Raw genomic sequence first — 26,453 nt, 5'->3', positions numbered from 1 at the left:
TCTGCCTCAAAAAAAATACACTGAAAACAACAACAACAAAAAACCAGAAAAGCACCCACTCTAGGGGGCAGGGGGAAGGACAGCATCAGCAAGAATAGCTTAATGGATGCTGCGTTTAATACCTAGATGATGGGATGATCTGTGCAGCAAATTACCATGGCACACGTTTACCTATGTAACAAACCTGTACATCCTGCACATGTACCCTGAACTTAAAAGAGAAAAAAACAAACAAAAAAAAAAACAGAAAAGTACCCCCTCTCTATATATATTTATATCCTCCACAGGCCCAAGAGTTCAAGGACTTGCTGTAGTAAGAGCCTACTATGCACTATACATTCAATATCCACAATAATTGGGTAAACCTTTTCTGTAAGATCTTATCCAGTCTTCTAATCTTGTTTTAAGAGAATTCTCTTTTAAGATGTACTATAACCTTTCTAGTGGGAAATTAACAATTCACAGGAAAAGAATGTAAACAATTTTTACCTGCACAGTAGACTAATCAACTTATGCTTGTGCAAAGCGTTGGTAAGAGGCATCCAGAATAAGAGGAGATACAAGTCTTTGGAAGGTGTATGTGATTGGTCCCCATTTTCCCAGCCTTACCCTGTGATTTCCTCATGTCTTTGGTGGCTAAAGCACGACTGCCATGCTGAACACTGGTGAACTCAGGGCTGGTCACATTGTTAACCCTCAGCTCTTGCCCCAACGACTTCCGACCATAAGTATTTTCCCCAGATCCTCCATTGACACTGTAGCCACCTACAAACAGCAATGTGTACGTTATTTAAATATGATTGTTCGTTTCATTCAGTCAATTTCCTGATAGTTCAGGATCTTATTACTCAATCTGCAGCTCAACCAGCCTTTGCTTCTCCTACCTTTTTCCTGTACTGTCTGCCTTGAAAATCATTTTGATTTCTTTTAATACGCCTTTGAAGTTAAATTAATTTTATTTTGATCCCTTCATTGGAAAATAAGCAAAGAAATAAAAACCAAATTAAATCAAATTTTGCACCTTGTTTTAAAACTTTCTTGAAGTTTAGAGACAGTAGTCAAGAGGAACTTCAACTTTAGCTAAATATTTTTGAAAATAAAAACAAAAATAGTATTGTATCTTTTTTGTAAGAAAACTGCATTTATGAATTATGTATGGAAAAAAATTTCCAATTTTAAAAATAATAAAGTGGATAAACGTCCTATGAAGTTTTCAGAAATAACACTGCATTTGTTATTCATATTTTAAATATATTAGAAGAAAGCGAGAAAGTTGGGGGTGTAAGAAGGCAGGAAAGTGGGATAGGTAGGTTCAAAAAACATGCTTGTAGCAATAAGAAAATATATATACCCTTTTCGTCATTCTGTATGTCAGCGTGGACTCTGGTATCATCGTGCCTTTGCCGAGACACCACAGCTGAATGTGAAGGTTGCAGTCCATAAGAGGAAGAACCACCTCTATCTCTGGATGAAGAATATTTTAAATTATCTGGGTCGGCTGATGCACTATCAGTTCTATAAAAAGAGAAAGGTTTAAGATTAGAACTTTAAATAACATAAATAAATCTTTCTTTATACAAGCCTCTCTTCTCCCAAATTTTATATTTAACCATTACTATTATATTTAGTGTAATATGTACTATATATTATATGTAAGCACTCAGCTGTCTAGTAAAAAGTCTTTCACTGGGAAGAGATTCTCAATAGATGAAATGCCAACTTTTCAGTCTCTTCTACTGTTCTAAAGACCCATTCAGAAATATGAATAACTACTGGGATTAGGGTGACTTTCCTGGTTTTAGCATTGAAAGTCTCCTGTCCCAGGCAAAACAGGACAATTGGTTACTCTGGTCCAGAGTTCTCCTCACATGACTTGATAATAAGAATAATTCTTTCTAAATTCTCCCCCCTGGAGAGGGTTAATCAGTCAAAAAATTTCAGCCTTTCCTGTCATAAAAATAAAAAACACTGGCAGCATGTCAGGGACGGGCAATGTCTTACCAAGTTATTTTCTAAGTGCTGATTAGGTACTGTAGTATTGAAGACCCCACTGAAGATGCCTTAAGTGTAAAGAGTAGCAATCAAACTTTTAAAAAGTAAAAAAGAAGACATTTTAAGAAAATAAAAGGTATCAGAAATGCAATAAAGTTATATTGGAAAGTTGTAGTTCATAATCTATTTAAAATTTAGGTACTGTTTAGAATAATACCTGATGCTTATTAGTAAACAAGTAGGGTACAGCCAAGGGTAAAAGTGTGTCCTCATCTAAGTATCTGCTCTATGCTTCAACTGCCTCATAAGTAAAACAGAGCTGAGTTACAAGACTTCTCATGAGTGTTACTCTTTCAGCCATCAATCATAAACTATCAAGAAAGATGACAACAAAATAATCTGTTGTAGCATATGAAAAATCCAAGTAAGTTCTTCCTCTACTGATTTTCTCCTGAGAGGAACAATTTTGAGGAAAAAAAAAAAATCACTTCTATGATATTTAATGAAAATGCTTTCTCAACCTTTTAGAACCTGAATCTTTTAGAAAAGTTTAGGACACTGGCAAGGCCAGAAACTAACCTATTCCTCTATGCTTTGCCCCTCCTTCCATGGTGTAAAAGTGACAGCAGTGTTTGTATACTGCAAATATTTCATTTAGAGTTTTATTAGTCTTTCCTTGCTCCCAAAAATACTAAACATAAAACTTTGCATGAGCTCAATCAGTTGGACACCTTGATCTGCACTTACTGCAATCACTGTTAATACAGAATGCAGACAATAGGTCCGATTAAACTTGGCTATCTAACTGGTACAAGTCATTACTTATAAAGGATCTCAATCTGAAACTTCATGAAATTCATAACCTAGCATACTAAAATGACGAAGGCTCCATAAGGAGCATCTTCTAATATTCAGAGTTCACTTATTCATAAAGCTAAGTACTTCGAATATAAGGGAAAATAAAATCTATGGAATTTCAAGAAAAATGTATGAGAATATTTTCTGACTATACTAAGTCTATAAGAATTAAAATATTAACTCAATGGACCATAACTTTTTTAAACTAATGAAAAGACATTCCTTATGTATCTAAAAATAGCACATTTAACACGCATCTATATAAATCATAGCATACCATTACTTTCTGAACGGAGACTGAAACATAAGAGAGCCTATAATCTTTTCTGACAGGGTTTGAACTTTATATGTATGCCACAGTAAGCTCTTATTAGATGAGCGAATAAAATAAGCACTTGACTAATTCGGAAACACAAAGATAACTGAAGTCTGCCAATATTTAAAGATATCTTCACTTCCTGTTTTTCATCATGTTTACTTATCTCCTATACTACCTTTACTATTAAGAGTTAAATATTTGTAGTCATTTTCTGGTGACACAGTAGTACCATGAGGCAGCAGAGAATACAAGTTAAAAAAAGATCTGGGCTCAAATCCCAGCTCCAGCACTGAAAAGTATGTGTGTCTTTGCACAAATTACTTGATCTCCAAGCCTTGGTTGTCTCTTGCATAAAATGAGGATGATACCTATCTAACATGCAAGGTTGTTGTGAGGCTTAAATAAGATAATGAATTATAAAGAAATGCTTAGTTTGCAGGGTATGTTAAAAGTTATTATGACCATAATACAAAATAAACTCAAAGTTTCCAGTATAAGGACAATGTACAAACAGTTCATGAGTATATGAATATAATCAAAAGTTTTTACAGTCAATATAGAGCAACTTAAATATTTCACTGAAGAAACCAGGTAATCTGTTGCTACCAACAATGTGTTTCCAACTAAGAAGCATCTGATTTCACACTAAACTGTAAAACCATGAGCAGCTTCCCCATTGGTTAGAAATAAGGTTTCTAAATCCCCTAAGTTATGAACACTGAGATTTTTTTTCCCCCAAAAAAATTTGTGTTTTCAGAAATACAACAAAAAAAACTAACTGGAATAGAGCCACTGTCTCAGAAATACCTAAAAACTCCCTAGTTTCCAAATTATTTTAATACAAATTGATCAAAGCATCCCCAACCAGAACTCAGGTTGTAAGCATTCTGAACCTAAAAGCACAAAATGGTTTAGCATTTATACGAAATTTCTATTTTTATACAATCTTGACTGCTTAGGTTTTAGAAAATGTCAATGTCAGGCTGTTAGCACCAACAAGATCATCCCAGTCCAATAAATAGAAAACTGTTAAAGAACGGAAATGAGCACTTAAAATGAGGCAATCAAAGCCACAAAATAGAAACTGCAGATTTGAACTCCAAGAAGCAGGCATAAATGTTAGGCTAGTTAGTTAGAAGAGCTGAAAGGGATATCATCTGCCAGAATTAGTGTCTCAATTTAGTGAAAAAAGAAAATCTATCTGTTAAGTCTAAGAATCCTAGCAAGGATCCAAAAATACCTCTACAGCCCCTTTAATATTCTAAAAATATCATGGAGAGAAAAAAAAAGAAATGCATAAATTTCCCCAAAACGATCAAACTGAAGTTAAAGTCTGATGTACATGCCACATGAGAGGTAAGTTTCTAAAGCTCATACCTCAAAAATCGCATACTGTATAATATGGAGCCTTTGTGATGTTTTGCATCAAGTCAATCTGTAAGACAGTAGTTACAATATTAGTGAAGACAGTGGGTTAAAACATTTGTTGTTCAAACATGGAGCAAATATCATTCATGAGTTAGGTGCTTTTAGTTGAACTATGGTCCCATTAGGGTTCATACATTAAAGCAAAAATTGAGGTGGAAAGCCACTCTGTGCCTTACAGGATAAAGAGGCTTAATGTGGCAACCAAAAAAATTTTAGTACATAAGAGGATTTAAATGTTAACTATAACATACAAATCACATGCAAATATAGTTACCACTTATTTTAGTTACCTATTCTCAATATACAGAAAAATGCCATAAATCTAGGAGGCCATTCATTTCAAATGACCGGAATCCTTAGACCTCACATCAACAATCCACCATGTGCTGGGGATAATATCTCCTGACAAAACGTAGCCTTGTGGTCCAGTTCTTATAAGTATTAGAAAAAGAGAGAGAGCGTTATCTCTGGGAAATGTGAAGTCAGGGAATTCCCTACTAGGAAGCATTTCCATAAAGCACCCAAAATGACTTGATGCAAACACCACACCTAGTGGTGTCACTGGAGTAAGCATCATATTACTTCAAATTGCTTTTACCTAGGTTTATTAAGGGATTTTGCTCTCATGGTGAGATCTAATTTGTAATGGATATAAACCAGGAAATGAGATTTGCACTAAAGCCAATGAAGTAGGAATGTACTTATTCTTTAAAGTAGCAAAGATAGTCTCACTGTCACAAAGCAGTTATAGGATATGTTGCTTTCCATACTAATGGTTAATACCACTTGAAAATGATTTACCCTTCAAAAATAAATTCAAGGTTATCCCCTGTAATGCCTCTTACCTGGATTCAAACATGCTTTAATGAGGAATAAGAGAAAGGGTGAAATTATGAATAACCCTGGGCCTTGTATCATTACATTAGAAACACTGCTCTAAATATGAGTCTGTGGCTAAAATATTAATTTGATAGGCTCAGGGAATTTATTACACAAATCTCTTCTTGCAGAGAACTTTAAGTTCAAATTTAATAAAACACAACAGAACCATTCCATGTCAAAATTATAAATGAGTATGCATCAGTTTTGCAATATTGAAATATTAAATTAATATAATTTATTGGTAAAACTAGCTTAGCTATCTAAGTATTAAGTGTCTATAATAACCAAATCTTAATTATCCATTTATAGGTGATTTGTTTCCTTTTTTGAGACAGGGTCTCATTCTGTCACCCAGGCTGGAGTGCACTGGCATGACCATAGCTCACTGCAGCCTCGACCTCATGGGTTCAGCCTCTCAAACAGCTGGGACCACAGTGCATGCCACCCCATTTAGCTAATTTTTTATTTTTATGTTTTTTGTAGAGACAGGTGTCTCATTATGTTGCTCAGGCTGCTCTCAAATTCCTGGACTCAAGCAATCCTTGCACCTCAGCCTCCCAAAATGCTAGGATTAGAGGCATGAGTGACCACATCTGGACTGTCACCAATTTTTAACTGTCTGTCAACTAAACAGCCAATATAGACTGATAAAATATACTTAACTATTGTAAAATTGTAAAGAATTGTATCTTGACCAAGGGGAGGTCTGGCTTTTACCTGTGAATTCTGGAAGGTAATCTCTAAACTCTTGAAATGTCATACCTAATAAGAGCGTCCTGGCCAGGAGCAGTGGCTCACACCTGTAATCCCAGCACTTTGGGAGGCCAAGGTGGGCAGATTGCTTGAGGTCAGGATTTTGAGACCAGCCTGGCTAGCATGGTGAAACCTGTCTCTACCAAAAATACAAAAATTAGCCAGGCATGGTGACGGGCACCTGTAATAATCCCAGCTACTCGGGAGGCTGAGGTTTCAGTGAGCTGAGATCATGGCACTGCACTCCAGCCTGGGCAACAGAGGAAGACTATCTCCAAAAAAAAAGGTGGGGGGGCGGCGGTAGGGGGAAGGTGTCCTTGTTCATCTGGGGGCTTTAGGCCACAGCAGAGTCTAATAATGTGGCTTATGGTGAGGGCTTTGAGTCATATGGATCAGTCTGACCTCCAATGGGGCTGGAGACTAAGGTTAGCCACATGGGCATGCAACCATGGAACCCCAGTAAAAACTTTGGACATAAAAAATGGAGTGAGCTTCCCTGGTTGGCAATAATCCATGAGTATTGTTGCACACCAGTGACACCAGGAAGGTATCATTTTTCACAACTCTACAGGGAGAGGACAATTCGAAACTCCAACATTTGAAACTTCCCTGAACTCTGTCTGCCCTATGCACCTCTACCCTTGGCTCATTCTAATCTGAATCACTAAACTGCGATAAACTCTAACCGTGGGTATGAGAGCTTTCAATGAGTTCTGGTGAGTCCTCCTGGCAAATCATCCAACCTAAGAGTGGTCTTGGCCAGGCACAGTGGCTCAAGCCTGTAATCCCAGCACTTTGGGAGGCCCAGGCAGGCGGATCACTTGAGCTCAGGAGTTTGAGACCAGCCTGGCAATATGGTGAAAATGTCTCTAAAAAAATATAGAAAAACTAGCCAGGCAAGGTGGTACGCACCCACAGATCCAGCAACTCAGGTGGCTGAGGTAGGAGGATTGTCTGAACCTGGGAGGGAGGAGGTCAGGGCTCCAGTGAGCCTGGGTGACAGAGAGAGGCCCTGTCACAAAAAAAAAAAAAAAAAAGGAGTGGTCTTGGGAACCCCTGAACTTGCAACTAGTATTACAAGCAGGGGTCATCTTATGGACTCCCTCTTACTCTGCACTCATATTTAAAACCATTAAATATACTGTAGCTCAAAAACAGTTGTTTGTTTTGAAACAAGGTCTCACCCTGTCGCCCAGGCTAGAGGGCAGTGATGCAATCGGAGCTCAAGCAAACCTCCCACATCAGCCTCCCGAGTAGCTGAGACCACAGGCTTACTCCACCACGCCCAGCAACTTTTGTATTTTTTTTGTCCCATTCTCTACGACATTCCCAAAATGTTGCCCAAGCTGGTCTCGCACTCCTGGGCTCAAGTGATCCACTCACCTCAGCCTTCCAAAGGGTTGGGATTACAGGAATAAGCCACTGCACCCGGCCATAAATTTTGTTTTTTAATAACATTTCTAGCAAACATGATAAAGATTTGACTTCAGTGTTGCTTATTTTCCTTCCAAGGAACCTCTAATATTCTCTATTTTCAGACCTCCAATCAAATTAGCCAGAAGGAGCAAACGAAGCCAATAACTCCAGGAGGGCAATAGATCTGATTTTAACCTTTGTTCACATACACAATTGTCTTCAGAGAAAAGCTGATGAAAGTACCCCCTCACCTCCATGCCCCAATGCTCCTTTTCTCTGACTTCAAGTGGGCCTCTGATGCTGCCCACATTTCCCTCACCACATTTCTTTCCTTTCCAAAACATCTGTAAAACTTTTTGCACCTTGTTCCTTCTCCCACCACTACCAGCGGATGACCTTATAGATTTCTGCTTCATGAGAAATAGAAGCCATTTGACAGCACCCTCAGCAAGAGCTAACATTTTAGCTCCTAACAAGAGCTAGTGGGCAACTGATCCAAGCAGTTTACATATGTTTATCATGTCATTTCATGTTCAACACAATCCTATTAGTTATAACTTGATAACTAAGGTTTCATAACTGGCCTAAGGTTGCAGAGCCAGAACTCAGACCCAGTACTGTCTAATGTTTGAGCTCTTCAACACTCCATCACTGCCGGTCATCTTCCTTCTAATATATCCACAAATTCATCTGCATCTGCACATACAGCTTTTCTTCCCATCATCTTCGCATAATGGAACAAATAAACCTCCTATCTATAGAAATCATCTGGATCTGTCTATTCCCCCCATTTTTCAAGGTATATCTTGTCTTTTTTTTTTTTTTTTTTTGAGATGGAGTCTCGCTCTGTCGCCCAGGCTGGAGTGCAGTGGCACGATCTTGGCTCACTGCAAGCTCCGCCTCCTGGATTCACAACATTCTCCTGCCTCAGCCTCCCAAGTAGCTGGGACTACAGGCGCCCACCACCATGCCCGGCTCATTTTTTGTATTTTTAGTAGAGATGGGGTTTCACCATGCTAGCCAGGATGGTCTCGATCTCCTGACCTCACGATCCGCCCACCTTGGCCTCCCAAAGTGCTGGGATTACAGGCTTGAGCCACTGCGCCCGGCCTGTTTCTTTTGTATGTTGCAAAATCTCCCATTTTACTACTGCTTATCACATCATCAACATATGAGCACTCTCAAAAGTCTTACTTTAAAAAAAAAACAAAAAACAAAAAATGGCCGGGCACAGCGGCTCACGCCTGTAATCCCAGCACTTTGGGAGGCGAAGGCAGGCAGATCATGAGGTCAGGAGATTGAGATCACCCTGGCCAACATGGTGAAACCACGTCTCTACTAAAATAGAAAAAATAAAATTACCTGCGCGTGGTGGCACGCACCTGTAGTCCCAGCTACTTGGGAGGCTGAGGCAGGGGAATCGTTTGAACCCGGAGGCAGAGCTTGCAGTAAGCTGAGATCGTGCCACTACACTCCAGCCTGGTGACAGAGCGAGACTGTCTCAAAAAAAAATAAAATAAAGGCCGGGTGCGGTGGCTCATGTCCGTAATCCCAGCACTTTGGGAGGCCGAGGTGGGTGGATCATGAGGTCAGGAGTTCGAGACCAGCCTGGCCAATGTAATGAAACCTCGTCTCTACTAAAAATACAAATATCAGCCAGGCGTGGTGGTGGGCGTCTGTAATACCAGCTACTCAGGAGGCTGAGGCAAGAGAATCGCTTGAATCCGGGAGGCAGAGGTTGCAGTGAACCGAGACTGCACCACTGCACTCCAGCCTGGGCGGCAGAAAGACTCCATCTCAAAAAAATAAAATAAGGCCGGGCACGGTGGCTCACGCTTGTAATCCCAGCACTTTGGGAGGCCGAGGCGGGCAGATCACGAGGTCAGGAGATCGAGACCACGGTGAAACCCCGTATCTACTAAAAATACAAAAAATTAGCCGGGCGTGGTGGCGGGCGCCTGTAGTCCCAGCTACTCGGAGAGGCTGAGGCAGGAGAATGGCATGAACCCGGGAGGCGGAGCTTGCAGCGAGCCGAGATCGCGCCACTGCACTCCAGCCTGGGTGAGAGAGCGAGACTCCGTCTCAAAAAATAAATAAATAAAATAAAATAAATAAAATAATTTAAAAAGTAAGGCGGGGCATGGTGGCTCACACCTGTAATGCCAGCACTTTGGGAAGGTGAGGCAGGCAGATCACGAGGTCAGGAGTTTGACACCAGCCTGGGCAACATAGTGAAACCCCGTCTCTACTAAAAATACAAACAATTAGCCGGGTGTGGTGGCGGGCACCTGTAATCCCACCTAGTTGGGAGGCTGAGGCAGAAGAACTGCTTGAACCCTGGAGGCGGAGGTTGCAGTGAGCCGAGGTCACGCCATTGCTCTGCAGACCAGGCAACAGTGTGAGACTCTGACTCCAAAAAAAAAAAAAAAACAAGAAAACCCTTTAACTGCCTTTCTCCTTCTATCAATCCAATAGCCTGGACTCTTCACAGACAAACCTGTTGAAAAATTTATCTTCCTTGCCTTCACTTACTTTTTAACCCACTTTAATCTGGGTTCCACCTGCAACACACCACTGAAGCTATTCCTACTAAGGTAGGAACTGCCACTCAAGGCCTTCTTGGTTCTAAAATCCCATGAGCCTTTTTCAGTTCACTTTACAATTTCTCAATACCATTCTAAAGTTTATGAATTTTTTAGTTAACTTTAATTCCAGTGACTCTTTCTACTTTATCGCAATCTAAGTATTCTCCTCCTTCTTCATTTTTTTTTTTTTTTTTTTTGAGACGGACTCTGATTTTGTTGCCCAGGCTGGAGTATAGTGGTGCAATATTGGCTCACTGCAACTTCCACTTCCAGGTTCAAGCGATTCTCCTGCCTCAGCCTCCCAAGTAGCTGAGATTACAGGCCCCTGCTACCACACCCGGCTAATTTTTGTATTTTTAGTAGAGACGGGGTTTCACCATGTTGGCCAGGCTGGTCTCGAACTCCTGACCTCAAGGGATCCACTCGCCTCGGCCTCCCAAAGAGCTGGAATTACAGGCGTGAGCCAACGTGCCCGGCCCCTTCTTCACTTCTTTAACCAGTTTAGATTTCATTGTGTATCATTTCAACAACACTCTTGCCTATACCCTTAACTCTTAAGATTTTCATCGCACCCATCTGGCAAAACCCCAATCCTGGATAAACCCAATGATCCATCAATAAGCACCACATTCCCAGGTCCTCCAGTGTTTACTTCCCATTCTATACATGCACTATCCAGACATTCCCATTCTCTTCAAATTCCAAAATATCCTATCACCTCCCCTCCCCATACACACATTCTACCTCACCAAGAAAAAAAAAGGTACCAGCTGGGCACGGTGGCTCACGCCTGTAATCCCTGCACTTTGGGAGGCCGAGGCGGGTGGATCACTTGAGGTCAGGAGTTGGACCCCAGCATGGCCAAAATGGTGAAACCTCATCTCTACTAAAAATACAAAAATTAGCTGGGTGTGGTGGTGCGCACCTGTAATCCCAGCTACACAGGAGACTGAGGCAGGAGAATCGCTTGAACCCAGGAGGTGGAGGTTGCAGTGAGCCAAGACTGCACCACTGCACTCCAGAGCCTGGGCAATAATAAGAGTGAAACTCCGTCTCGGGGTGGGGTGGGGAAGATACCATAAAATACCTGCACCCGATTCTAGACCTTACTTAGGATTCCATCTACTTCCACCTTACTGTAACTTTTCTTTTTTTTTTTTTTTTTTTTTTGAGACAGAGTCTCACTCTGTCGCCCGGGCTGGAGTGCAGTGGCGCAATCTCAGCTCACTGCAAGCTCCACCTCCCGGGTTCACGCCATTCTCCTGCCTCAGCCTCTCCGAGTAGCTGGGACTACGGGCGCCCGCCACCACGCCCGGCTAATTTTTTTGTTTGTTTTTTTGTATTTTTTAGTAGAGACGGGGTTTCACCGTGGTCTCGATCTCCTGACCTCGTGATCCACCCGCCTCGGCCTCCCAAAGTGCTGGGATTACAAGCGTGAGCCACCGCACCCGGCCGTAACTTTTCAAATACTTTTCCCACTGAAATAAATCCCCCCCATAAACATGCAACACTTTCTAATGTATCCCATTTAAAAATACAAAAACATATAAAAAGGAAAAACAAAAGGAAAAACTCCATCAATCCCACATGTCCCTCCATCAAACAATCTGCCTTTACTTGCTGCAGGCAAACTGAAGTTGTCTAGACTCCCCTCTCCCATTTCTTCACTTCTTCTAGCTCCTTAACACACACTGGTCCAATTTCTGCCCCACCACTCTTGGCAAAATCCATTATGACATCCATGCTGCTAAATCCAAGATACAGTTCAGGCCTCAATCTGCTCATCCTTTCAGCAGCTTTCACAGGGCTGCTGAGTAGGGTTGAGCAGTTTTGCCCTGCACACAGGTGCCCTGCAGAGGAATGAGCTGGCTGAATGAAACTCCTTTTTTAAAAATTCTTGGCTGGCATAGTGGCTCACGCCTGTAATCCCAGCACTTTGGGAGGCTGAGGTGGATGGATCACTTGAGGTCAAGAGTTCAAGATCAGCCTGGCCAATATGGCGAAACCCCGTCTATTAAAAATTTGGCCGGGCGCGGTGGCTCACGCTTGTAATCCCAGCATTTTGGGAGGCCGAGGCGGGACGATCACAAGGTCAGGAGATCGAGACCACGGTGAAACCCCATCTCTACTAAAAATACAAAAAAAAAAAAAAAATAGCCGGGCGTGGTGGCGGGCACCTGTAGTCCCAGCTACTCGGAGAGGCTGAGGCAGGAGAATGGCGTGAACCCGGGAGGCGGAGCTTGCAGTGAGCCGAGATTGCGCCACGGCACTCCAGCCTGGGCGACAGAGCGAGACTCCGTCTCAAAAAAAAAAAAAAAAAAAAAAATACAAAAATTAGCCAGGCGTGGTGGCGGATGCCTGTAATCCCAGCTACTCAGGAGGCTGAGGCAGGAGAATCACTCGAACCCAGGAGGCGGAGGTTGCAGTGAGCTGAGACTGCACCACTGCACTCCAGCCTGGGCAACAAGAGAGAAACTCTATCTCAAAAAAAAAAAAATTGTTTATGCCAACTAATTGTACACCTAAATGCACCATGTTCATGCCTTCCTCCTTGCATTTATTTATTTATTTTTTAATTAGGTCTCGCTCTATGTTGCCCACGTTGTAGTGCAGTGTGTGATTACAGCTCACTGCAGCCTTGAACTCCTGGGCTCAAGAAATCCTCTGGTCTTAGCCTCCCCAGTAGCTAGGACTACAGGTATGGAGTGGCTCTTTGCCTTTATTTCTAACCCAAGCTAGCTTACAACCTTAAAAAGAGACCCTGCTTCGCTGAGCATAGTGGCTCTCGCCTGTAGTCCCAGCACTTTGGGAGGCCGAGGCGGGTGGATCATGAAGTCAGGAGCTCGAGACCAGCCTGACCAACATGGTGAAACCCTGTCTCTACTAAAAATACACAAAAACTTAGCCGGGCCTGGTGGTGCGGCGCCTGTAGTCCCAGCTACTCAGGAGGCTGAGGCAGGAGAATCACTTGAACTCGGGAGGTGGAGGTTGTAGTGAGCCGAGATCACGCCACTGCATTCCTGCCTGGGCGACAGAACAAGACTCAAAAAAAAAAAAAGAGAGAGAGAGAGAGAGACCCTGCTTCAGCTCTCATTTGCATCGCTTATCTTCCCCTTTTGTCAGTAAGTCCTGGAAGTACCCTAGAAACATATCATTCGGCCTGGGAAATTGCCAAGATTGAAAGGAAATATCTTACTCTATGACCTCTTTAATAGATGAAGGACAAAAAAGGCTGAAAATCTACAAAGATATGCATCCCTCCCCCACCAGTTACATGCCAAACATAGGCCAGGCGCAGAGGATCACACCTGTAATCCCAGCCGTTTGGGAACCCGAGGCCGGCAGATTACCTGAGTTCAGGAGTTCAAGATCAGCCTGGCCAACATGGTGAAACCCAGTCTCTACTAAAAATACAAAAAAATTAGGCAGGCGTGGTGGTGCACATCTGTAATCCCAGCTACTTGGGAAGCTGAGGCAGGAGAATCGTTTACTCAGAGGCGGAGGTTGCAGTGAGCCGAGAGCTCGCCACTGCACTCCAGCCTGGAGAACAGAGTGAGACTCGGTCTCCCAAAAAAAAAAAAAAAAAAAAAAGCCAAACATAGCCCATTCCAACGAAGATTAAGAATCACTAAGAGTTACATCGCACCACTGCACTCCAGCCTGGGTGACGGAGCGAGACTCCGTCTCAAAAAAAAAAAAAAAAAGTTACACACTGCAGAAATCTAAAGAATCTCAAAAGTAGACTGGGACTTTATAATCAAGGTAAAGGTGAAGTGATGTTTACCACTATAAGAAATGAATGGGCCGGGCGCGGTGGCTCAAGCCCGTAATCCCAGCACTTTGGGAGGCCGAGGCAGGAGGATCACGAGGTCAGGAGATTGAGACCATCCTGGCTAACACCGTGAAACCCCGTCTCTACTAAAACTACAAAAAAATTAGCCAGGCGTGGTGGCAGGCACCTGAAGTCCCAGCTACTCGGGAGGCTGAGGCAGGAGAATGGTGAGAGCGCGGGAGGCGGAGCATGCAGTGAGCTGAGATCGCGCCACTGCACTCCAACCTGGGTGACACAGCGAGACTCCACCTCAAAAAAAAAAAAGAAATGTATGCAGCCATTTTTTTCAACTCCTGAAAATAGTCAGATAATAACTGTAGTTATTCTGGTAAAGTTCCTTTAGCCAACAGGTTGAAGCACATTCCCAGGGAATTACATGTTTATAAGATTTTCTAACAATTGCATATGTTAAATCTTCTCTTTAAAAATAATCCTGGCCAGGCGCGGTGGCTCACACCTGTAATCCCAGCACTTTAGGAGGCCGAGGCAGGTGGATCACTTGAGGTCAACAGTTCAAAACCAGCCTGATCACCATGGAGAAACCCTGTCTCTACTAAAAATACAAAATTAGCCAGGCGTGGTGGTGCATGCCTGTAATCCCAGCTACTCAGGAGGCTGAGGCAGGAGAATCACTTGAACCCAGGAGGCGGAGGTTGTGGTGAGCCAAGATGGCGCCACTGCACTCCAGCCTGGGCAACAAGAGCGAAACTCCACCTCAAAAACAGGAAAAAATAAAATAAAATAAAATAAATAAAAATAAAAATAATCCTAGGCCAAGCCGACTGCAGTAGCTCACACCTGTAATCCCAGCTACTCAGGAGGCTGAAACAGGAGGATCACTTGAGCCCAGGAGTTTGAGACCAGCCTGGGCAACACAGTGAGTCTGTGTCTCTAAAGAAAAAAATCATCATCATCATCATCCTAGGCCAGTCCAGACAACATAGCAAGACCTCCAACTCTAAAAGAAAGTGAAATAAAAAATTTTAAAGGTGAATTTAATTAGAGGTCTCAAGTAATTCCAGAAGATATGGTCTCACAAATCAAATACTGAAAAAGGAAGATGTCTTTCAAGATAATCACACTATTATTTTAACTGTAGGAAAATGTATTAAATGAAGACAGCTTTTGCCAGCTGCTGAAACATACTAGTAAGAGCAGGAAACGATGCTCCCACCATGCTCAGCAGTAGCCAGAAATTTACTGAGGTCTTTGTATTTAGTCTTAAGTATAAGACACCTAGGAAACTTCAAAATCATCACTTAAGCCACTTTAAACCCACAGTCTATACAAACCCTATCTTTTTCTTTTGCTACATTTTATACTAAACACGCTTTAATCAGATTGACATAAGTGATTTAAAAGAAGTAACTTTTATAATTCCCTTTTATAAGAAAAAAAAAGTTTCTAGATATTAAGTTCCTTAAGAGACAGCAATCATTTATTATAGATTTACAGTACTACAATTTCAAATAGTATCAGAATTTTTTTTTTTTTTTGAGACAGTGGCACAATCACAGCTTACAGTAGCCTCGACCTCCTGGGCTAAAGCAATCCTCCCACCTCAGCCTCCCAAGTAGGTGGGACTAGAAACTCATGCCACCATGTCCAGTTTTTTTTTTTTTTTTTTTTTTTGAGACACAGTCTTGCTCTGTCGCCCAGGCTGGAGTGGAGTGCGTGATCTTGGCTCACTGCAACCTCTGCCTCCTGGGTTCAAGCAATTCTCCTGCCTCAGCCTCTCAAATAGCTGGGATTACAGGCATGCACCACCATGCCCAGCTAATTTTTGTATTTTTAGTAGAGACGGGGTTTCACCAGGTTGGTCTCGAACTCCTGATTTCGGTGATCTGACAGCCTCGGCCTCCCAAAGTGCTGGGATTACAGGTGTAAGCCACCATGCCGAGCCAATTTTTTAATTTTTTGTAGAAGCGAGGTCTCACTATGTTACCCAGGCTGGTCTCCAACTCCTGGGCTCAAGTGATCCACTCACCTCCCTGCCTAGGTCTCCCAAAGCACCACCATGCCCAGCCCAAAATCTTGTAATTGCTTAATACTGTATATACATTCTTATAATGATATTTCCCATCTTTGTTTAGAAGATGTGTGTGGTTCTTCTCCACCCCCCAAGTACTTAAAACTATCACATTGGCAGAGTACAACCTTCCAGTGTTTCTGGCATCCTCCCTCCTCCCATTAAAATAAAAATATGTATATACACACCATACACACTACACCAGAGGGAAAAAAGCAATTCATCGTTCAACTGGTATTCTTATAAGAATCAGTTCTTAAATTCCAATTGTGTAGTAAAAGGTAAGCAAGCTACAAGCTACCTTTTAACCTACGCTTTCTCTATACACATTCCATTTACATTGTACTTGCCCTCCAATCTATGCAAATAGTCACAAAGATTAGATTATGTTTGCTGGCTTATCATTTCAACTAGTAACAAATTCTTAAGGTGTGAATACAAGATATGGAGAAAAGATGATGCAGAGCTATGTTGAAATTTCTTATTGTTCAACTTGAAATAGGTTTACAGCCTAATGGGAGTATACTAGAAAATGTAGAAAGAGGGCAGGCACGGTGGCTCACGCCTATAATCCCAGCACTTTGGGAGGCAGAGGTGAATAGATCACAAGGTCAGGAGTTCAAGACCAGCCTGGCCAACATGGTGAAACCCCGTCTCCACTAAAAATACAAAAATAAATTACCTGGGTGTGGTGGCACATGCCTGTAATTCCATCTACTCAGGAGACTGAGGCAGGATAATCCCTTGAACCCAGGTGGCGGAGGTTGCGGTGATCTGAGATTGCACCATTGCACTACAGCCTGGATGACAGAGCAAGACTCCGTCTCAAAAAAAAAAAAAAGAAAATATAGAAAGAGAGCCACTCCACCTCCCCTGCAGAGCAATTAATTCTAACTCCACTAATATTTTTCTAAATATTCACTGAAACAGTTTTAAAAATAATTTCCTGAACTTTAACCCTCCCAACGTCTTCAAAAGGCAAAAATTACCCGCTCAGAGGGACACAGTTGGTAGTGCCAATACAAAAGATCTGTCTTCCCATTCTTAGTCCATAGCTTTTTTCATGACACCAGCCTCTCCTAAGATAAATATCTGTGAAGGATCAACTTTTTAAAATACACACATTCTAGCTGGGCTAGAATGTGGCTCACATCTGTAATCCCAGCACTTTGGAAGGCTGAGGCAGATGTATCACCTGAGGTCAGGAGTTTGAGACCAGCCTGGCCAACATGATGAAACCCGTCTCTACTAAAAATACAAAAATTAGCCAGGCATGGTGGCATGCACCTGTAATCCCAGCTACATGGGAGGCTGAGGCAGGAGAATCGCTTGAACCCGGGAGGTAGAGGTTACAGTGAGCCAACATGGTGCTAATTACACTCCAGCCTCGGCAAGACGCCATCTCAAAAAAAAAAAAAAAATTCTTAAAAATAAAGACACTTAGAGAGGAATCTAAAACACATTGGTTCTATTTTTAACTTCACCAATGCTAAGACAGTGGGTGGGTTTTTTTTTTTTTTTTTTTTTTTTGAAAAAGAAAAGGGCACAAATTTCACATAGGAGAATAGTTTTTGAAATCTTTGCACAACAGGGTGGCTATAGTAAATAATGATGTACTTATTTGCAAAGAGAAGACAGAGATAAATAGCAATAATAATAATGTATTTCAAATAATTAAGAGTAAATTTCTTTTTTTTTTTTTTGAGACGGAGTCTCGCTCTGTCACCCAGGCTGGAGTGCGGTGGCGCGATCTTGGCTCACTGCAAGCTCCACCTCCCGGGTTCATGCCATTCTCCTGCCTCAGCCTCCCCTAGTAGCTGGGACTACAGGCGCCCGCCATCACGCCCGGCTAATTTTTTGTATTTTTAGTAGAGACGGGGTTTCACTGTGGTCTCGATCTCCTGACCTCGTGATCTGCCCGCCTCGGCCTCCCAAAGTGCTGGGATTACAAGCGTGAGCCACCGTGCCCGGCCTAAGAGTAAATTTCAAATGCCTCACCACAAAATATAAGTAAGCAAAGTAAGGCGATAGTATGTTAATTAGCATGATTTAATCATACCACATTACACATATGTATAAACATTACGTTGTACCCTATGTGTACAATTATGATTTTTGAATTAATATTAGAGTGGGGAGAATAATGATTAATTTTTACTTCTTCAGTAAGATTACAATGAAAATGTAGAGAGCACTAGCATAGTAACTACACGATAGGTCACTTTAAATAAAAGGCATCTTTTAGGCCGGGCGCGGTGGCTCACGCCTGTAATCCCAGCACTTTGGGAGGCTGAGGCAGGCAGATCACAAGGTCAGGAGATGGAGACCATCCTGGCTAACACGGTGAAACCCTGTCTCCACTAAAAATACAAAAAATTAGCCAGGCGAGGTGGCGGGTGCCTGTAGTCCCAGCTACGCAGCAGGCTGAGGCAGGAGAATGGCGTGAACCCTGGGGGGCAGAGCCTGCAGTGAGCCGAGATCGCGCCACTGCACTCCAGCCTGGGTGAAAGAGCGCGACTCTGTCTCAAAAAAATAAATAAACAAATAAAAGGCATCTTTTACAAAATTTTTAGTCAATAAATTGATTACCACATACTTACGACCTATTTGCTATTAAGTGTAAATTCATTTATAATTTTAGTATTTTCAAAAAAGGAACATATTAAAATCCTATCAATATTTCAAATAATGACAGAATTAATCATTTTTAATAGTCAGAATCCTTACTCAGGTCCTTCAAAAACAATATAAACTATGACTTAAGGTAGATTCCTTTAAATCTGACTAATGAATAAATGTTAAATCTCAAATTTCATGGTCCCAGTGCTGGAAAACCTGTATTTTTATTTTTCTTCACGTTTATACAAAGAACGTACAGACAGGCAAGAAATGTAATCAACCTTTTTAGGAAAGAATCTCAGGATTTGTTTTCTTTTCAATTACATATATATGAATTCTGGGTGATACTGGTGATCATCTCTGGATCTTTTTTACTCATCTCATGAGAAAAGAGTCTCATTACACAAAGAGGATAGTCAAAAAGCCTAATGATTTCCTCACATAAGTAGGTTTTTCTGTCTGGCAAATCTGAAGAAGTCAACATAGAATCTGTCATTAATGCATTGAATCTGGACTTCCACTATTAAAATCAAATTAGAGCCTGGAAATAAAGTGTTAACACTTCAGACAAGAAATTCCAGGGTTTGTATCATCAGGAATATAAAGCAGGGACACCCTCAAGAGGCTGAAGAGCAAGAGTCATGCACTGCTTCAGAGAATTAAATACTCCAAGACGAAAGTTAAAATTTCAAACACACATATCACACATATACATCTTTTAACATCAGGTTGAAATGCTAAAGGGAACAGAGTAAAGTTTTTAATTAATAAATTTAAATAAGAGAGAAAACTTTAAATTCAAAGAGCTTCAGTAAAAAAAAAAATAAAAGAAAATGTTAGCAGTGTTATCAAATGTGGAGGAAAAGCTAATATATGTCACTATGTAATCCAAGACATATTCATTAGTGGAGCCTTTTTTCTAGGCTATTAATATATTAGATGCCACCAAAAAACAAATATCTAGTAAATATTAAGTTTAACAACTTCTTAAAAACCTGTAGGTTCCCAAAGACATATACATGTATGTGCAGTGAGGCCACTGCTAAGCCTCTAATATTCTTGTAGACTACTAAAGTTCTCTATGACGATAAAAAGGGTAATAAAAAAAATCTAGTGTCTCCCCTTAATAAACAAAGAACGAGCATAACTTAGGAAGTTCGGTAACAAAAACAATCTATAATTCTGGTACCAGAAATCCCTCTGAGGCTGGACGCGGTGGCTTACGCCTGTAATCCCAGCACTTCGGGAGGCCAAGGCAGGGGGGATCACCTGAGATCGGGAAATGAAAACCATCCTGGCTAACACGGTGAAACCCTGTCTCTACTAAAAAATACAAAAAATTAGCCAGGCAAGTGGCACATGCCTGTAATCCCAGCTACTCAGGAGGCCGAGGCAGGAGAATCACTTGAACCCAGGAGGTAGAGGTTGCGTGAACCTAGATCGTGCTGCTGCACTCCAGCCTGGGCAACAAGAGCAAAACTCCATCTCAAAAAAAAAAGCAAGAAGTCCCTCTGAAAAAAGGTTTAAATAATAAACAAAAAAAGTCTATAACAGGTTTTTAAATAAAGTCCTACACATATTATATGAATACCAACATAATAATAATATGAATATGAATATCAACAGGATATCCAATTCCTTTTTTGAAAAGGTCTGAAAATTAATATGAAAGTAATTCAGTATGTTTAGAAATCTGTTGATTCTAGGCCAGGTGTGGTGGCTCACGCCTGTAATCCCAGCACTTTGGCATTTACAAAATGGGATTTCCTCCTCACCTAAGGTCAGGAGTTCAAGACCAGCCTGGCCAAGACGGTGAAACCCCATTTCTACTAAAAACTACAAAAATTAGCCAGGCGCGGTGGCAGGCGCCTACAATCCCAGCTACTCAGGAGGCTGAGGTAGGAGAATCACTTGAACCCAGGCGGCAGAGTTTGCAGTGAGCCAAGATCTCACCACTGCACTCCAGCCTGGGTGACAAATAAAATAAAATAAAGAAATCTGTTGATTCTGGAATATTTGCGTTTCATTCCCCAATCAGCAGGCATGTGATTGGCAAGAAGTGTGTTTCCCAGGCATTCTAATGGGATGCCAGAAGGCTCAACCCAGTGCTTAAATTTTTAGTGATTACATTGCTTAAATAATGTAGACAGATACAATAGGCCCAAGAAAAGTCAATGTGTAAAAAGACTTTAAATATGTGCACAAGGTATTTTTCAAGATGGATAAAACACATGAATCTTAAATTACCATATTCTTTTTTTTTTTTTTTTTTTTTCTGAGACGGAGGTTTTTTTCCTCTTGTTGCCCAGGCTGGAGTGCAATGGCATCATCTCGACTCACTGCAACCTCTGCCTTCCAAGTTCAAGCAATTCTCCTGCCTCAGCCTCCTGAATAACTGAGACTACAGGCGTGTGCCCCCATGCCCAGCTATTTTTTGTACATTTTTTAGTCGAGATGGGGTTTCACCATGTTGGCCAAGATGCTCTTGATCCCTTGACCCCATGATCCGCCCACCTCGGCCTCCCAAAGTGCTGAGATTACAGGTGTCAGCCACTGCGTGTGGCCAAATTACCATATTCTTTCTTCTGTAAAAAGATCTGGCCACTCCAGTCCATTACAATACTGTCCTTTTGAGCCTGCTCGATCAGTTTGTTCAAGCCCTGCCTCAGGCTAACAGGGCTGCCATAAGAGGAACGCTTTCCCCAAAAACACATCCTACAAGAACAGTGTTGTAATCCCTGGAGTTAACACTAAATATAAAAACACAAACTTGCAGGATCTCATTTTCATGTATTTACTTGAGGAAAGACACAAATATAGAGTGTATGCTATTTATTGATGCACTTAGTAGGAAAGAAGGGGATAGCAAAAGTAACAATTTTACCAGATCCATGCACATATGCAGGTTATATTTTACTGGAGATGGCACACATAAAAATTCCAGATAGTGGTAACTATATGAAAAAAACGTGGCAGGAATGGGTGTGACAGTGAAAAAGTCACCACATATCTGTACCTTGACTGAGGTCATGGTTACACAGGTGTATACATTTGTCAAAATTTACTGAATTTAAGACCTATACAAGGCTGGGCATGGTGGCTCACACCTGTAACCCCAGCACTTTGGGAGGCCGAGGCAGGTGGATCACCTGAGGTCAGGAGTTCAAGATCAGCCTGGCCAACATGGTTAAACCCCATCTCTACTAAAAGTACAAAAACTAGCCAGGCGTGGTGGCAGGCATCTGTAATCCCAGCTACTCAGGGGGCTGAGGCAGGAGAATCACTTGAACCCGGGAGGTGGAGGTTGCAGTGAGCCGTGATAGCAACACTGCACTCCAGCCTGGGAGATAAGAGCGAGACTTCATCTCAAAAGAAAAAAAGAAAAAAAAAGAACACCACCACCTATACACATACATAAATTTTATCTCAAAGAAGCACCACAATAGAATTCAAGAGAATTCAATTTAAAAAGGAAAAGTACACTCGATTAATACAAGATGGAAAAGAACAACATTATAAAACCAAGTATCTCTGCACGAGCAAACTCCACAAGAATTTACTAAGTTATACTCTACATTAAAAAAACAAAAAACAAAAACACAGAATAAGGGAGCATTTCCTATACATATGAAACCACAAAATTTCTGTACTCTTTACTGTTAGGCCTCTATACAACGGGAAGGATGTTTTATTTTATAGTTCCAAAAATAAAATGGGCGCTGAAAAACTTCAAGATAGTCAAAGACAGGTAACCAAAATGATGACAACGTGAAAAGATAACAAACAACGGCTCCTCTGAATCATTAAGGGTGGTCCAATGAAAGGAGCCTCAGGGATTTGTTTTAGGTGATTAGGATAAGGAACAAGAGTCAGGTAACAAAGGCAGAAAATCCTAAAGAATTGTTTAACAATTCAATGTTCCCAAAAGACACCATGGACCGCACTCCATTTTATATGACACTTATATGACATTCCATACATGTGTCTAACATGAAGATTGAGCAGATAAAAAGTATCACTTTAATAATCATCCTCAATCAACACCAGATAACAAATGAGGGGCTTTTGCTTATGGAAATTCTCACATATTGAGCTGAACACTTTTACATTAATTAATTTATTTATTTTTTGAGACAGAGTTTCACTCTTGTTGCCCAGGCTGGAGTGCAATGGCCCGATCTCGGCTCACCACAACCTCCGTCTCCCGGGTTTAAGTGATTCTCCTGCCTCAGCCTCCCAAGTAGCTGGGATTACAGGCATACGCCACCACGCCCAGCTAATTTTTGTATTTTTAGTAGACACGGGGTTTCTCCATGTTGGTCAGGCTGGTCTCTCCCAACCTCAGGTGATCCACCCACCTTGGCCTCCCAAAGTGCTGGGATTACAGGTGTGAGCCAACATACACAGCCTTATCTTAATTTAAATTGTTAAATATAAACATAATACTCAGGTCCTTAGCAGCCCCTTCTCTATATTGTTCCAGTTAACTGCCTCCCACTGCGATCTCTCTTGCACGTGCGTGCACGCACTCTAACACACACATTCTTTTTTTTTTTAGATGGAGTCTTGCTCTTGTTGCCCAGGCTGGAGTGCAATGGCGCAATCTCAGCTCACCACAACCTCGGCCTCCTAGGTTCCAGCAATTCTCCTGCCTCAGCCTCCCGAGTAGCTGGGAATACAGGCATGCACCACCATACTCGGCTAATTTTGTATTTTTAGTAGAGACGGGGTTTCTCCATGTTGGTCAGGCTAGTGTCGAACTCCCGACCTCAGGAGATCCACCCACCTCAGCCTCCCAAACTGCTGGGATTACAGGCATGAGCCACCACGCCCGGCCCACAAACTTTTTCAAGAAGCAACTAGATTTAATCTTCCTAAATTGTGCCAATTTCCTGCAGATAAAATTTCAATGATTCCCTAAAGTCACTCCGAATACACTTAAACTGGGCCAGGGTGGTGGCTCACGCCTGTAATCCCAGCACTTTGGGAGGCCGAGATGGGTGGATCACCTGAGGTCATGAGTTCAAGACAAGCCTGACCAACATGGTGAAACCCCATCTCTAGTAAATACAAAAAATTAGCCAGGTGGTGTGGTGCGTGCCTGTAATCCCTAGAGCTACTTGGGAGGCTGAGGAAGGAGAATTGCTTGAACCCAGGAGGCGGAGGTTGCAGTGAGCCAAAATGGCACCATTGTGCTCCAGCCTGGGCAACAAGAGCAAAAACTCCATCTCCAAAACAAACAAACAAACAAATAAAAACACTTGAACTATGATTCAAGGCCTACAATAGGGTTCCCAACCCAGTGCTTCAGCTTCACCTCTTATTTGTATTACTCCTCATAAGTACCCAATTCCTCTACACACTGACAATTTGCACCTGGCGTTATCCTAATTTTCTTCTACTTGGGGGGATTCTCCCCCAAATTCACAGTCAAAATTGTACAGACCAATTCCATCACCCCACTGCTCCATACTTAACTGCCCTACAGCTTTCCCTCCTCTGACCCTCCAGCTTTTTGTTTTTTTGTTTTTGAGACAGTCTCGCTCTGTCACCCAGACTGGAGTGCAATGGCATGATCTTGGCTCACTGCAACCTCCACCTCCTGAGTTCAAGCAATTCTCTGCCTCAGCCTCCCAAGTAGCTGGGATTACTGGCGCCCACCACTGCATCCAGCTAATTTTTATATTTTTAGTAGCGATGGGGTTTCACGACGTTGGCCTGTAACCCCAGCACTTTGGGAGGTCAAGGCGGGCAGATCACCTTAGGTCAGGAGTTCAAGACCAGTCTGGCAACCTGGTGAAACCCTGTCAATCACGCGACTGCACTCCAGCCTAAGTGACAGAGCAAGACTGTCTCAAAAAAAAAAAAAAAGGAAGGAAGGTATACTGAGAATTATATCACAAAATCCACATGCTCTACCCTTTACAAAGCCCTTTACTTTTCTCCCATAACAACTTATAGCCTCCTCGAAGACAGTGGTTTTACAAGTCATAAAAATCCTGGCCGTGACCCAGTGCAGTAGCTTATACCTGTAATCCCAGCACTTTGGGAGGCCAAGACAGGCAGATCACTTGAGGTCAGAAGTTCAAGACCAGCCTGGTCGACATGGTGAAACCCCGTCTCTACTAAAAATACAAAAATTAGCCAGGGGTAGTGGCGCATGCCTGTAATCCCAGCTACTCGGGAGGCTGAGGTAGGAGAATCGCTTGAACCCAGGAGGCTGAGGTTGCAGTGAGCCAAGATTGCACCAGTGCATTTCAGCCTGCAGTGAGACCCCACCTCAAAAAAAAAATTTATATATATACACACACACACACACACACACACACACACATACACATCTCCCTAGAAGCATCAATATTTACTGAATCAGAGTATTTCATTACCTGTTATAAAAAACAAACAAAAAGACCTTCCATTATACTAATTTATAAAGGAATCAAAACAAAAGGGGTCGGGGGGGGGGGGGTCCAGGCACGGTGTCTCACTCCTGTAATCCCAGCACTTTGAGAAGCCGAGGTGGGAACTTGAGGTCAGGAGTTCGAGACCAGCCTGGCCAACATGGCAAAACCCTGTCTCTAATACAAAAATTAGCCGGGCCTGGTGACATGCGCCTGTAGTCCCAGCTACTTGGGAGGCTGAGGCACGTGAACCGCTTGAACCCAGGAGTGGAGGTTGTACTGAGCCAAGATCGTGCCACTGCACTCCAGCCTGAGAGAGAGAGTGAAACTATGTCTTAAAAAAAAAGGCCGGGTGCAGTGGCACACACCTGTAATCCCAGCACTTTGGGAGGCCGAGGCAGATGGATCACCTGAGGTCAGGAGTTCACGACCAGCCTGACTAACATGGTGAAACCCCGTCTCTACTAAATATAAAAAAAATTAGCCAGGTGTGGTGGCACATGCCTGTAATCTGATCTACTTGGGAGGCTGAGACAGGAAAATCGCTTGTACCTGGGAGGCAGAGGTTGCAGTAAGCCGAGATTGCACCACTGCACTCCAGCCTGGACAAGGGCAAAACTCCGTCTCAAAAACAAAAAACAAAAACAAAAAAAAAGTTGGGGTGAGGGGAAGGTTCAACTTAAAGATACAACTACTAAGTGTTTCATAAGGAATGACTTATTTCATAATGGAGTAGGAGTTTGACACATGGTGAGGCCCCATCTCTACAAAAAATACAAAATAAAAAATTAGCGTGCCAAGCACGGTGGGTCACACCTGTGATCCCGGCACCTTGGGAGGCCAAGGAGGAAGGATCACTTGAGCCTAGGTATTCAAGACCAGCCCAGGCAGCATGGCAAAACCCCGTCTCTACAAAAAACAAAAAAAATAAAGTAGTTGAGGGTGGTGACATGCACCTGTGGTCCCAGCTATCGGGAGGGTGAGGTAGGAGGACTTGAGCCTGGGAGATGGAGGCTGCAGTGAGCTGAGATGGTTCCACTGCACTCCAACCTGGGCAATGGAGTGAGACTCTGTTTCAGAAAAAGAGAGAGGAGGCTAGGTGTGGTGGCTCACGCCTGTAATCCTAGCACTTTGGGAGGCCGAAGCGGGTGGATCACCTGAGGTCAGCAGTTCAAGACCAGCCTGGCCAACATGGTGAAATCCCATCTCCACTAAAAACACAAAAATTAGCCGGGCATAGTGGCATGCACCTGTATTCCCAGCTACTCGGGAGGCTGAGACAGGAGAATCACTTGAACCAGGAGGTGGAGGTTGCAGTGAGCTGAGATTGTGCCACTAT

General features: G+C 42.4%; 1 protein-coding gene across 3 annotated transcripts in view; it reads right to left on the bottom strand.

Annotated features, from left to right (window-relative positions):
- SMG1 (SMG1 nonsense mediated mRNA decay associated PI3K related kinase) overlaps positions 1–26,453 on the bottom strand; it is a 112,942-nt gene that overhangs the window by 80,725 nt on the left and 5,764 nt on the right. For 2 of the 3 annotated variants that reach the window (XM_032144649.2, XM_058434243.1), the window contains exons 2-3: positions 1,352–1,515; positions 610–765 (exon numbers count right to left, since the gene is read on the bottom strand). In XM_032144649.2, the coding sequence (XP_032000540.1) occupies positions 610–765; positions 1,352–1,515 (320 nt within the window). Of the gene's footprint in view, positions 1–609; positions 766–1,351; positions 1,516–4,546; positions 4,605–26,453 lie in introns of all 3 variants that reach the window. The other variant, XM_058434244.1, reaches the window with a different exon arrangement.

Source organism: Hylobates moloch, unplaced genomic scaffold, assembly GCF_009828535.3.
Source record: "Hylobates moloch isolate HMO894 unplaced genomic scaffold, HMol_V3 SCAFFOLD_23, whole genome shotgun sequence".
Taxonomy (NCBI): Eukaryota; Metazoa; Chordata; class Mammalia; order Primates; family Hylobatidae; genus Hylobates; species Hylobates moloch.
Note: the sequence above shows the minus strand (reverse complement) of the source record. Positions and strands in the feature narration are given on the sequence as shown.